The sequence below is a fragment of the Alosa sapidissima genome, chromosome 7 (genome assembly GCF_018492685.1).
Source record: "Alosa sapidissima isolate fAloSap1 chromosome 7, fAloSap1.pri, whole genome shotgun sequence".
Taxonomy (NCBI): Eukaryota; Metazoa; Chordata; class Actinopteri; order Clupeiformes; family Clupeidae; genus Alosa; species Alosa sapidissima.
The window spans coordinates 18,229,909-18,244,218 of record NC_055963.1 but is presented as its reverse complement, the minus strand read 5'-3'; the positions used below and the strand labels follow the sequence as shown (position 1 = coordinate 18,244,218).

Sequence of the window (14,310 nt, the reverse complement as noted above, 5' to 3'; positions counted from 1 at the left end):
TTCAAACTATGAATTATCAGAGGGGTAGCCTGATTGGAAGAGAACAAATGAAAGCTGATTTGTCATTCTTGAACAGTGACCCATATAGTAGACATTAGACAAACCTCCATCCTTTCCCCACATACACAGCACACTATCCCATCTCCCCTGTCATCCCCCCAACACACACACCAAGACCCCTGGCAGTTGGGTTAGCCCCTTGAGCCGTGGATCTGCCCAAGGTTTCTTCCTTGGTAAGGGAGTTTTTCCTTGCCCCTGTCTACTAAACCCCTCTTCTACTGCACCTTTTACCCCCCCCCCCCCCCCCCCCAATAAATGCACAAATAGGCTGACACCAGACATCATTTCACTGCATTTCTTACTTCCAGTAACTATATGCATGTGACAATAAACTTCCTTGTATCCTTGTATCCAACTTGATCCAACCATTTGTATGTGCCACTGCCAGCTGTTATGTAAATGTGCTTAGGGGCCGTGATGTCATAGTGGTGAACAATTAGGCCTACAAAAGAGGATATTTAGCTTTACAAATTTGTGGATTATCGTCATTCATTTCTAAGGCTGTTTAGACAGGTTCATGTTAGCCAACATTCACCCTTTCCACAAGCTACTCATTCATGTATTGTTGTGGAACTGTCTTAATTTAGGCTAGCTTACATTGTGTGTGAGAGGATGTTGCTCTTACATGCTAAGTAATTGCAGATATTTACTGTCACGCCTGTCGGGATAGTTGTAGCCTAGCCTACATTAACACATGATTTTAGAGAACTCCCCACTCTAGTGAATTAGGCTACGACTGAGTCTAAAATGCTTTCATGTATCCCGCCATAGACTTAAGTATTCGTTACAAATTTATGAACAAAGAGCCGACAACCAATTGTCTTTTAAAAGACTCAAGATACACGCATAATACAGCAATTTTGACTAATCAACAGGCAGTAGGCGTGGACAACTCCTCTCGCCGGCTTCATCGTCGTCTGTCTGTGTTTGAACGTATGTCTTCACACTCTAGAATGGCGGCCGCTGCTTGCGGTCCACACTGTGGCAAAGGGACAAATGCTACTAAAACGCACAAAGTACACCTGCGGAAAAGTAAAGATTCACGTCGGAGGCAAGCAGCACTTTTTTTCCTAACTAACATATCTTTAGATGGAAAACCAGTGTACCCTTTAAACAACGGTAACCCATGTCCTATAGCTGCCGAGCACCGAAGTCTGGACGCTGGAGCTTCCATGGTCGGACCGTTGTCGACAACGAGCAGCTACGGAACCTTCACCCAGCTGTCAAATTCAGTGAGCGGGGGCGTTACTACTCCTTTGCCGAGGACTAATACCTTTCCACCTGTTTTATTTTTGGCATCTCCCGGGATTGGGGGTAATGTCAGTGAGTGCTTGTTTGAAAGCAGTGGAAAGACAGACCCTTTGTCGTCTCAGGGATCCCCTCTTTCCCCGACCTCTGGACCCCAGAATCCCCTTCTTGGAGCTAGCAAGTCGCCTACTCTGATCTCAGTTCAGAGTTCTAACGTTATGCCTCCTGATGTCCGTCAAAGGTAGGTATACTGTCGACAGATTGGTTAGGCCCAACTGTTTCATGATTCTGTTACAAACTGTCCTCCCTGACATCTTTGTTTTTCTTGGTTTATCACATGTTGAAATACGCTCCTTAAAAGCTTTTGCTGCTAGTCAGCTAGCTAACCTTACCACGTCTGCATGATGCAGCGGCTTTTCTTTGTTTGTGCTGTCAGTGAAGAATGCATTGCGGCTGGATGTTGCCAAGCTGTGTCTAATATTTTAATATTATATTATATATATATTATATTAGACAGTTTCTTCATTTGACTTCTATATTATCTATGAATAAGTAAATTATTACCTTGTGTTTCTATGTGTTCTAGTATCTGTATAGACCTGATAAGTTTCCTGTGTAAACAAGTGGTCTCAGTTTCTTTCCCCTCAAAATCCTGTAGCTATGGTCATCTTGTAAGCTAGATACTTGTCAAATCCTCAGGTATCACACATTAATGTAACATTACCTGATAAAATGTTAGCATTAGCTGTGAATTTAACGTATCCTGAACACAAATAGGTGCACGGCTACTTTCGCTTAGCCCTGACATTCGACAGGTAGTTTCAGTTCCCCCGTTGTGTAATTAGACTTAGATATAATCGGAAGTGGTGCTGAATGGAGATATGCTTTTGTGTGCCATGAATAATAACAGAAAATCTTGTGCAATCTTGCTGTTTTATGACCTTGGAACATAACCTGCGCCTTTGGACGATTCGTGATTAACTATCAGTCCATTTGAAATGATAAATCGGAGCCCTGTGCTTTCACTTTACGTCTCAACAGGTTACAGAGAGATCGCCTGCCTTGTGTGTAGAGCACTCTCACTGTTCTCTATCCTTGTTGTAATGTTGTAGTAGTTGAATTACAGTACATTGTTGCCTCACTCACATATGCATGTCATGTCAAACCAGATGTGGCTAGACCCGAGGTTGTGATGCATTACACAATTCGTTCAATGTGGTTATGCCACTCCTTCAACTCGCATTAATTTCCGCCACAATTGTGTTCACAAGTCGCAGTAAACAAATCTTAGCAGTTGAATGGGATATGTGCGATTAGCATGGCAAGGAAGGCACATTTGCTTTGTGTCCAGTCTATGTATACACAACAGAAGAATTCCTGGATAATGTTTGACAGGGGAGCTGAGCATCACCTGGTTACCAGTATCTTTATGATGGAAGCAAATAGCCATTATTCCCCTGTGTAACAACTGGGCACTGTATATGCAATGGTAGGGGCTGAGGCATTCAATCTTAGGGCTAGATCTAGATGCATGCCCATTATCACAGGTTGCTGTGATTGACGTGCATTGTATGTAAGCGACCTTGAGATTAAGAAAGGTGCTATAGAAATGTAGATGAAGCTTATTACTGGACTTGGGGCCAGTTTTTTTTTATTGTGTCCTTGCATGCCCCATTTAATTAAAGAAAACATTTAAAGAAGCTTTAAGGTCACTGTTGTCAACCTTTGGTCTCGGTTCTAAATTCACCAACCCACCAGCCAACCTCGCTCCCCAATATGCCCCCGACTGGAAGATTAACACCTCTTATGTAAGATCTGTTCCCTTGTGATTGATGCCAGGCTGATTCCTCCAGCTGGTACCACTCATGTGCATTCCCCTCCAAAGCACACAGTCTTTCAGTTCTCCCTTTGGTCCCCTGGATTATGAGCACTTGCAAATAGTCCGCCAAGGAATGTCCGTAAAGAGTTTGGTTCCAAAACGCTATATTCTCCATTTTAATGAATTTTCATAAATCATTTTTTACATTTTGTTTTCCAAGTAATTTCAGTAGAACTGTAATTGGGTGTTATGTAATTTATCTTTACTCAATCAAAACAACACAACTGCAATTATTGATTTTACCTGAAATACACAATTAAATAACATAACCAAACTCTTCAAATAGTGTTGAATCAGATTTGCTGCTCTTTCTGTCTTTTTTTTTATTTATTTTTTTAGGTGTAAAGCAACATAATCTGCATGGTATTTTTGGATATGAACTGTTGTGACGTTGTGATGTTTTGATCTGATTTGTTCTCTTCACAGCACACAAACCCGGTCAGGCTCTCCTGGGCCCAGAGCATCCAAGAAGGTCCATTTTATCAAGAATATGAGGCAGTATGACACACGAGGCAGCAGGTTGGTGCTTTCGTGTGTGTGTGTGTGTGTGTGTGTGTGATGAGGCGAAAAACACACTAAATGAATGAAGCAAACACATCCAGGCAAGGGGCATAGAGTTGGAGCACATTTGAGTCCTTCCCCAGTGCAAATAGAACCAGAGGTGCGTTCAAATTTGTCAAACAGTGGCAAACATTCGTGGTGAACATGTTTTCTTTGAACAGATACATTTGAACAATTTGGTCTTAACATTCCATTGTAACGGTAATTGCATTGTTACCTTCAAGCTCACGTCCAGTTCCACTGTATGTTCGCGGAGAACTACCTCCACAGACTGTTTGCGATTGTTCGCAAACGTTTTGCCCAGGCAAATGGAAAACTGTTTGCAAATGTTCGCGAAATGTTTTGCGAAATTGAACGCAGCTCACCTCTTGCTCGGTCAAACACTGATAAGATGTAAAGTGTGCCCTGTGGTCACTTGTTACAGTCTCTGGCACCCACAAGCATGGAATCCCTTCTTAAAGGTGATGCTGCTGCACAGCAAGTCTCGTTGAGCTCCTCCCTAATCTAATAAGTCAGTCATAAGTAATGGCTGCTTACTTGTATGTAACTCAGTTAGGCCCCTTTAACAGACTGACGTGGAAACAGGTTGGCTCCGACGACTGCTGCTGTGAAGCTTCTGCCAGAGAATTAAATCAGCCTTTCATAAGACTTGAAACGCCGACGAGACCAGCCGCCTGAAAATAGCACCGCCACGGCACGTCTGAGCAATGAAGGAGTGCGAACGTGAAAAGGAATAGCCCCCCCCATTTCACCTCCCCTGTGGAAGGAGAATGCGACTGAAATAAATCGCTGGGAGCCTGTGGGGTCTTCTCATCACTCTTTCGTGCCAGACCTATCTCTGTCTCTTTCTCAAGTGTCCTTTTGGATTATTCTGTGAATCCCTCCCCCCCCCCCCCCCACACACACACACACACACACATACATATGCTAGTTGGTGACCTTCTTGGCACTGATTCAACTCAACATAAATATGTGGGCATGAATTGGGCTGTGAAATGCAACATCGTCAACAGCACTATTTACAGACAGTTTTTACACCATTTTTTACAGACAGTATTTACACCATTCTTTCTCACACTTTGATTTATTAATTTGTCTGCCAGCCACTCTATGTCATCACCATGTCTGCATCACATCGACTTTGACTCTTTAGACCTAGATTTTGTAGCTGCTGTAATTTAACCCTGATTCATCTTGAAAGTAGCCTAAGTGAAGGTATAATTTGAAGCACAGCAGTGGAAAGTTGAAGCATGCATCTGTACTTTATGCATACACTTCATGCAAAGAGCACACAGAGAGCCTAAGATTTTTTTTTGTTTCCTGTATCTTTTTTTCCTACGCGTATTCAATAGTTTCCTGTAGGGGTGTAAACCAAACGGTTTAGGTACAGGACATTAGGTACAATACAGATGTATTGTCAGAGAATTTTAGGCTAACAGTACCCAGTCTTACCATATCGAAAATTAACCGAACTTCAAAACTGAGGTAGACACCGAACCGTGAGTTTTGTGTACCGTCACATCCCTAGTTTCCTGGTATCTGTGGAGCAGCATGTCCCTTTTAATGTTGTCTGCCTCAATGATCATTCATTCATTCATTCATTCATTCATTTATTTATTCATTCTGTGTTGGCCAATCAAAGAGTAGGCCACTGACAGGATAATTTGTCTGAATTAGGCCGATATCCCAGTGAAATTGTGTATTTACCAGATTAACGAGTGAGCGGCATTGTATAAGACCTGGATCAAGTGTGTGGTGACCAGCCGTTTATGTAACCTGTGTCTGTGTTGGTGGCCGAGCTGAGTTGGTTGGTAGAATATGAATTCATTTGCTGATGTACTGCTGACAGCTGCTGGTGTTCGGGTAAGAGGCTCCTTGTGGTTAGCGGTTGGTGGGAGTAATGAGTGAGCCGGCTGGGAAATGTAGGCTGAGAAAGGTTTGGTTGCTTTCAATGGTGTTTGCATCCTGAGAGAGGAGGCTTTGAGAGTGCTGAGACGGTGAAGTGTGTTGTGAATGCTGCACGTGGAGGAATGCTATGGCTAGGCTAGTAGGCTAGCTAGAGTCTGTTCTTGTATTGTGATGTATTGTGGTGTGGATGCAGCAGCATGTCTCGTAGAGAAAGATTGACGCTGTTTGTTCTGTCTGTATGTATGTGTTGTCTGTATATGTGTGTGTGTGTGTGTGTGTGTATATGTGTGTGTGTGTGTTCTGCAGGATTGTGCTGATATGTGCCAAGCGGTCTCTATGTGCTGCTTTTTCTATTCTGCCATATGGGGAGAGCTTTCACTGCAGGTACAGACACGAGAACACCACCCTCACCACAGAACAAAAACACTGTAGCAAGATCAAAACAAATCAAACACACATGTAGCACAAACATCTCAACTAAAACAAAGTGCCTTATGGAGCAAAGTGCCTACAGGAAGAGTGGCTTATTTTCTGTGTACCTTGCTAACCAGAAAGTTCTCACCTCTGAACATCTAAGCGGAGTAGCTTACCACCAGATTAATTTTTGGTGCAGGTCTTCCTCATATTACTTGTCAGCACGGCTGTGCCCTGAAATAACCCCACTGACTCTTGTTTTCAGATGAGACTGGGTTCTTATTTACCATGTATATTTAGTGGGGATATAATTTGAAAGGACAAATGTGCATGTAAACCCTGTAACCGCAAGAAAAAAAATATATATAACACAATAACACTTTAACTGTAGAGCTGCAGTCCTCCACAGTAGGTCATTATTTAGTTGGCCTGTTTTGGAATGGTCAGTGACCATTCTTTTTGGGCTGAGCATGTTTTGTAACCTGGCTTACACCAAACCATTTCTCAGTTGAGGATCTGCCAGGGCATGGCGGAATGTGCTCTTAAGATTTGTCTGGTCTCCAGGCTGTTTTGAGAGTTTCTCCTCAAATTTGTCATTCAAGAGGTGCTCAGAGTGGTCAAGTAGTGGAATTTAGAGAACTGTGAAGTTTTGAGGGCTTGAGAGGGGCCTTTGGACTGCATGTGTTAAATCACGATGGCCCTCCCTACAGGTTTAGTGAGGGTGTACACAGCAGTCACAGTCTTGATAGCTTGATCCTTTCTCTTAGTCAGACCTGTGAAAGTGGCAGTGATTTATGCTATACTCTAACCTCATGTCTTTGGTATCAATAATAGATTGATTGCCTGAAGTAAACTGCAGAAATAACCGTGTCCTTTCCTTGCTCTTCTACTCTTCTGAGTCTGTGTGCCTAACTCTGTCTGTTTTCTTGTTCTTTTCTCTCTTTTTCTCCCATTCTTTTCTGTTCTGTTAAAATCATTTTCATCAAATTTCCTTTTTTTGTTTTTTTTTTCCACGTGTCCTTGTTTCCATTTTTGTTTTGTTTCTATTTTTTATTTTTTTCCCCCTTTACCCAGTGACCCCAAACTGGAACCCCACAGACAGAGGAACTCGTCGGGGGGCATCCCAGATATGGTGCCTGGGCTGGAGGGCGTGGAGCTGGGAGCGTTTGGGAAGGTGAGTGGACCATCCTGGGAGACAACCAGCAGAGTGATGTTGCTGATTGTGGCTACAGTAGCCCACGCTTATGGGATTTAGACTGAAAGTTCCCTCTGACGTAACTTAACCGAATGAATTTTATTGCTCTGCACTGATCCCAGAGCACCTTGCTATATAATGCTGTTTATGGGTAGTTCTAAGAAATTGAGCTCCCTGATGTGAAAAAAAATGTAATTGCTTTGCGGTGCTCTATCACCTACTGTAGGGTGTACTTCTGTAGGGCTTATTTGATATTGAATTTTTGGCTTAGAGTTAAGCACATTGCCCCCATGTCTATGTGACTGATCCCTATTGAGAATGGCATTCCACTATTTATTAAATCAATAGGGGGTGAAACAGTTTTAAATAGACTAGTCTCTAGCTGTGGGTAGCATTGTAAAATTGCCTCCTGGCCGAACTCTATCCCATTCAAACTGTGTGTACTGTGCAGGGTTAGTGTTCATCTGAACATCAATCTTCCCATGGCTCTGTCACACTTCAAAGTTCTCAAAGAAAATCTATCACCTGAGTGTTTTGTTCAATCTGCCTTCATCTAAATAAAACATTTTATTAAAGGTCTATATTAATCAGGGTCATCAATTCATTATCTGTTCTTTCTGCAAACCCACCTAGGCAGTGGGAACTCTGGTCAGTAGTAGGCTATAGTGGGGTCAGTAATGGGCCATAGTGCAGGGGTGGGCAAACTTTTTGGCTCAAAGGCTGCCGATCTGCTGCAAACGAGATAACAAAGAGTAGGCCTATCATCTCTATGTATCATGATGTTTTGACCTTGACATTGTAAACGTTCTCTGAGAAAGTGAAAAGCAGTTTGCAGTAAAGCTAGCCAACGTCGTCTCTATCGCAGGGAAAAAATAGCGAGCAGTCTGATACCCTAATTAAATGCTTGGTGGGCCGCATTAAAGTGCTTGGCGGGCCGGATCCGGCCCGCGGGCCACAGTTTGTCCACCCCTGCCATAGTGGGGTCAGTAGTAGGCCATAGTGGGGTCAGTAGTACCAAGGCTCAGTTGGTTCACAGGTTTCAGTTACCAAGGAGCACAAGGTGTTTTCCTTCACGCGGCTGCAGACAACCGCTCCGAAATAGAAATGTCTTCTTACATAGAATTACTATAATTGGCCACACAGAAGTGTCCATTGGCATGTATTGATTGGAATGAGTGTGTATTTTGTTCTCTTTGCCCTACCTCCACAGACGGTGTCATATGCCCGTTTCCTGCTGCCCACCAATGCCCTTGTGAGACAGAAGAGCAGTGGCCCTCCTGACGCCAACACAGCGAAGTCCTGTAACCGCAACAACGTCCAGAAGAGCTTCACTCCCGCACGCCTCAACAGCACGGCGGATATGGGTATGGGTCAACAGAGCCTACAGGGGACAAGAGGTCGACTAGCGGCTAAAACATCTCATCTCCATCTGTTGATTTTTTTTTTTACCCGGTTCAGATTGGACAAATCCTTCCTAGTTATCTATCCTCTTATCCATCTGAGCCGTTCTGTCAGAGTCGTTCTTGAACTGGAAGCTGTAATTAAAAAGGACACATTTTTATTCTGATGTGATTTCATTCTTTAAGGTTGTAGTTCATTGAGAGAGAAATTGGTTATGAAAGGAGTCTATAAATCAAATGCCTTTATGATGTGTGTAAGTTTGGTTCTCTTCCTCAGGTGTGGATGAGCTGGGTGACTACGACCCCAACCTCCTGAGTGACCCGCAGTGGCCCTGTGGCAAACATAAGAGGGTGCTGATCTTCGCCTCCTATGTGGTGAGCCCTTTAGTCCCTCCACAGACACTGTAACTTAACCATGTGGAAAGAGAGACCTCCCGATTTTGAAACAATGGAATGTCGGTCACAATCATGGACAATCCGCCCCAACGATATAATTTATGTGTGGACGTTGTCGTTCATATTAGGTAGAGCAACATTTTCTTGCCGTTATCGTTCTTGGTGTGAAGGGCCCTTGACCCCAGTCATGCGTGTCCGACATCATCTGAAGGTTTTGTCTACTCAATCTCATTCTAGTCGTGTAGAACTATACAAAATCAGGATATCTGTTCCTAGGTTTACAGAGCTGACTGGGGTGTAGAGCAGGGAACTAGAATGTTGAAGTGGAATGCATTGCATTGTGGGATTCTCTGTAGAATTCCATTCCAGTGTCCTCCTGTGGTTTCTCATTCCAGTGCTTGTTACGAATCGCCAGAATAGCCTCAGGCACTGATGCTGCCGGAGGACTGTGCTGACCTAAACTCATATGACGGCCTCCTGGGCCAAGAGAAAAACCAGCCCGCACACTGACATTAACCAGAGCTTAGGAAGACTTATTCCAAAGTGCAAGTGACATAAGTCACACAGTCATAAACCAGGACGGGTTAGATTAGAACAATCTAGCTAGTATTGCAAGCGTTAAAGGGCTCTTTGTTCAATGAAAGCTTCTTCTGTGTCTCTTCCAGACAACTGTGATCGAGTATGTGAAACCGTCTGACTTGAAGAAGGACATGAACGAGACGTTCAAGGAGAAATTCCCCCACATCAAACTGACCCTGAGCAAGATCAGAAGGTACCACTAACCACTGCCACCACTAACATTTCCCTTTCTTTATTTAGTGAATACTTTTGTTTAGTCAATACTTCTTTAAGTGTCTTAACCACCGAAAAGGCACATTTCCTTGTGAAACAGATGCAGGGATTGAGAAGTGATTGAAAGCAAGAAGCGTGTAAACTAGTGGCCATACAGAAACGTCAGCATATGGATGAGGAGGGTGGGAGAGGGAGATATTTTCACTCAATTCAGCTGTTATTGTAACGGCCATACAGGACAGTTACGCGGACATTTATGATGCAACGCTAGGGGTGATGACAGGCTTAAGATGCCGTTATATAATTTAACTGCCCGAGGCTGTTGTGCTGATGGCTTGTTCTACAAGCACTCCAGCTTGTACAGTACATTAACCTCCAAACAGCAGTCCCCATTCAGACCTATTCTAAACCCCCCACCACCACTCTACTCCTCACATCCTTTCTTCCCCCTCTCATCCTGTTTTCCCCTCTCCTCCTCTCTACCGGTCAGCCTGAAGAGGGAGATGCGTGCCGTGAGCGAGGAGTGCGGCCTGCAGCCGGTGACGGTGGCCATGGCCTTTGTGTACTTTGAGAAGCTGGTGCTGCAGGGACGCTTCAATAAGCAGAACCGCAAGCTGGTGTCGGCCGCCTGCGTCCTGCTGGCCGCCAAGATCAGCAGCGACCTCAAGAAGCAAGAGGTCAAGCAGCTCATTGATGTGAGTCCACAGGCAGGGTGTGAGTGTGTGTGTGGGGGGGGGGGGGGTCTGTCTGTCTGTCTCTGTCTGTATACTGTACGTGTTTGTGCATGTGTGGTGTGGTCTCAACACTGCGCCCTGCTGGTTAACACTGTCTCAGATTCAAAACCAATTTGGTCTTAAGATCTTTGATCTTTACATTCTTTACATTCTTTACATTCTTTACACTATGATACTAAACTAATTAAATCATATTTAAAATAATATGTAAGGTATTATATATTTACCATTGCACAATTAAGAGTTCTGCAACCATCAGTGATTAAACATCTTTTATCTTTGGGTGTGGGCATCTACACACATATATAGAAACAGAAGCCACAGGAAGCTGTCTTTTTTTATGCCACACATACCTTAAGTCATCCCCACAGCATGTTCCTATTTCACGTGTGCCTGTGCACTCTGTGTTAGGTGAGGGGCCTGTACTCTGCACACTGAACAGCTTGTACTCTGGTCAGGGTGCAGCACGTCCAACTCTTGTGTTGTGGTGTTGCTGCTGGGAAGAACAAGCTGTCCCACAAGAAACGAAACGCCACGTGATGGACAGCGGCACGGTCCCATGTGATTTCACTTTTCTAATTTCTGTTTTTCCTTTGTTTTTGTTCTGTTTCGTTTTTTCTTCTCTTTTGTTGTTCTCTCTCTCTCTCGTTCTCTCGCTCTCGTCTCCAGAAACTCGAGGAGCGTTTCCGTATTAATCGGCGGGAGCTGATCCCTCTGGAGTTCACCGTTCTGGTTGCCCTGGAGATGGCCCTGTATCTGCCCGACAGCAAAGTCATGCCACACTACCGTCGCCTGGTGCAGCAGGTCTAGAGCCGCAGACTGCCCGCCTTGGAACACCCGACCATGATTGTTTCCTTTTAAATCAAAACAATGAAGGGTCGTCTGTCAATGTGATGTTACGGTCTTCCATATCTACTGTAGTACTTTTAAAGTCATAATCAAATTAAGTCTTTTTACATATCATCTTCACTGAATTACAACAGACACCATGACTGTGGGCATGATGCCAGATAACGCCTTTGAGGCATCATATACATTTTCGATGGGAGGTTTTTATGTCTGTTAAGGTCTCTCTCAGATGATTCATTGTGAATTGCACAGACGAGGCTCTGAGATGGGTTTATTAATGAGCGGCTGCCGCTGATTGACTGGTTTTGCTGATCAGCTGTGAGAGCCGGCAGCACTGTCTTTAATGGATCATGTGAGGGAGACCCGTGGCTTTAACCTCGAAAGGCCGGTGGTCTGATCTGCAATGGCCAGCAGTAATATAGGGTCTGCTGGTTTAATGTTGGTACACCTGAGTGTGTGTGTGTGTGCATGTGCATGTGTGTTTGCATGTCTGAGAGAGGCACTCCCTGTTTATACGAGGGAGGTGTGTGTGTGTGTGTGTGTGTGTGTGAGAGAATACATGGATGGCTGCACCTGTACTTTGACTGTGAGATAAAGTGTGTGTGTGTGTGTGAGTGAGAGACTATATGTGTTGAGTGTGAGGGAGATGTCCTTTCTTGTGTGCATGCGTGTTTGAGACTTTTTGTCTGTCTGTGTGTATGACACAAGAGTGTGTGTGTGTGTGCGTGCGTGCGTGTGTGTGTGTGTGTGTGTGAGAGAGTGAGTGAATGAATGTTTGTGCTCTTTGTAGTGGGCCTCTCCTGGGGGCATGAGTGGCATTCCGATGCGTATGCAGCCAAGCACTCTATGTTAGAGATGACATTTAATGAGCACATTCATCGTGCCGCCTGCTCCACTTCTTTTATTATCTTGTCATCCTTGCGTCTTTTGCCCAAAGTCGTTTACTTTGCAGACTGTCTGAACACAGCAACATTGGGGACATTTTAAAAAATAGAACTATTTTTCTTTAAGACTCATCAGTAGGTTTTCAATACCGATCATGCACACTGCTTTTGTTTTTTTCCCCCATAACTCAAGATACCTTTTCAGTAATATAAGACCAGTAGCTTTACATATGTGGGTCATTTCTACAGTATATATTACTTTTTACATTTATGAAAACAACAAACACGTTTTGCACAAAGATATCTTATAAGAGTCATAGATTTAAAAAAAAAAAAAAAAACAATCAGAATGTTGCAATTTATTAACTTTTTCACTGACACAGCTAGTCTTCTTTATGACAGAAGACTGTGGCAATGTATGTACTTCAGTAGCTTCTAATGTGTTCTGAATGTGAAGTGTTTCCTGTTCTCTGCGACTATAGACAGTGACTTGTATTTAAAACTGTGTGTGAGTCAGTTTTGTGTTACAGCGTGGATTGTATACACAGCACAGTATTCCTCAGAAAAGCTGACATCAGCAAATCTTTAACATCTTGTTAAAAGCACTGTCTGTCGTATTGGTGATTTGGTGTAGTTGAATTTACGATAGCATTTATGGTTCCCTTTAGTTAAAAGTACACCATGTCTGTCCAAGAGTGTGCTTTCATTTATTCTGCACTTTTGAATATTTTAGGGGGTTAGTTACTGTGTCAAGATTTCAAAGTGAAGACCATTATTTTGGAGTGTATGTCTGGAGCAGACCATACAGCCACTGTGTACCAATTATTCCCTGGAGATTTTGCACACAGTAGACAATTTAGCATAGATCCGTCCATTTATCCACCTCCTGTTTTTTGTGTGTCTGTATCCATGGTACTGGGTCATAAATATAGAAACCTCTTGGTCGCCACCTAGTGGTGTTGATGGCAATATGGTTTGCCTCGCATTATCAAATCTCCTCTTCTGATGTCACAATTATCTTATTGCTTTCTCAGGTACTTTCATAAGGTTGTATTTAACTGTAATTTATTGTAATATTGTTTTTAAAGTTTGGCTCAGCCTATGACTGACTCCTGTAACAAAAGACTGTGTTTTGGTTTTATGGGAAGTGGGTGATGGGATCTTGTGAAAATATGCTTTGTGTTTGACTTATCATGTATTTAACGTGTATTTATTGCCAACGCATTGTTTTCCTCTTCAAATGACAGCCAGTCATGAAGCATACACTGTGAGCATTTTTCTGTAGTGGAAAGTGCCTAAGGATCCAATATTTCAAAGGACGTCAAAATGTTTGCCGTTGTAATGTTCTCTTGTGTGTACTTTTACTAACTTGCCTTTGGTTGCACCTAGTTCTGAGAGCATTGTGTTATACTGTCTCGTTGGTTATAAATCTCCTTACAGTCTTGACTGTGCAATGGCCTGCATTTGAAGAGTTTTGAGTTTTCTATGAGGGGTAGGGGTGAAGCTGACAGTTTTGAGTACATGTCGAAGCTGTGTGAGAGAGAGAAACATGAAGCTGGACCTCTGTGCAAGAACACAGTCAAAGGAAATGTAATGGAATTCTGGATTCTATTTGTATTTACTGCGGTAGGCACCTAAGCTTTAGTTGAAGGTCACTGTACTGTGAGAATTGTGATAAGGTACCAAGTCCATTTATACTGTACTGCTGATAAGCATGGTGTATGTATGTGTGTGTGTGTGTGTGTGTGTGTGTGTGTGTGTGTGTGCTCTATTTTCCTAAATGTATTTTAGAAATCGTCCTGTTCAAGTCTGAATTGATACAGAGCATTATGTTGGAGAAAACAAACCAGCATTTGTCTTTTTTGTGAGGCCATGAGTGATGCTTTTTTGTAATTCACTCCATTGTTTCCAAAATAAATTATATTTTCTGACCGTTTATCATCTGCTATGTCTCTTCATTTTTCAAAGATAATGTGGATTAATAGTATTA

General features: G+C 43.1%; 1 protein-coding gene across 3 annotated transcripts; it reads left to right on the top strand.

Annotated features, from left to right (window-relative positions):
* Positions 1 to 970: 970 nt before the first annotated feature.
* cables2a (Cdk5 and Abl enzyme substrate 2a) lies at positions 971 to 14,256 on the top strand. Of its 3 annotated transcripts, XM_042097644.1 has the most exons (10): positions 971 to 1,111; positions 1,198 to 1,549; positions 3,614 to 3,706; positions 5,963 to 6,040; positions 7,145 to 7,244; positions 8,476 to 8,629; positions 8,943 to 9,040; positions 9,727 to 9,833; positions 10,344 to 10,548; positions 11,257 to 14,256. In XM_042097644.1, exons 1-10 carry the CDS (start codon positions 1,057 to 1,059, stop codon positions 11,395 to 11,397), a joined length of 1,383 nt encoding a protein of 460 aa, XP_041953578.1. In that variant the 5' UTR covers positions 971 to 1,056; the 3' UTR covers positions 11,398 to 14,256. The 3 variants fall into 3 exon arrangements, with proteins under 3 accessions (XP_041953578.1, XP_041953576.1, XP_041953577.1); XM_042097642.1 differs by having other exon boundaries at positions 992 to 1,549; XM_042097643.1 differs by lacking the exon at positions 5,963 to 6,040 and having other exon boundaries at positions 996 to 1,549.
* The last annotated feature ends 54 nt before the right edge of the window (positions 14,257 to 14,310 follow it).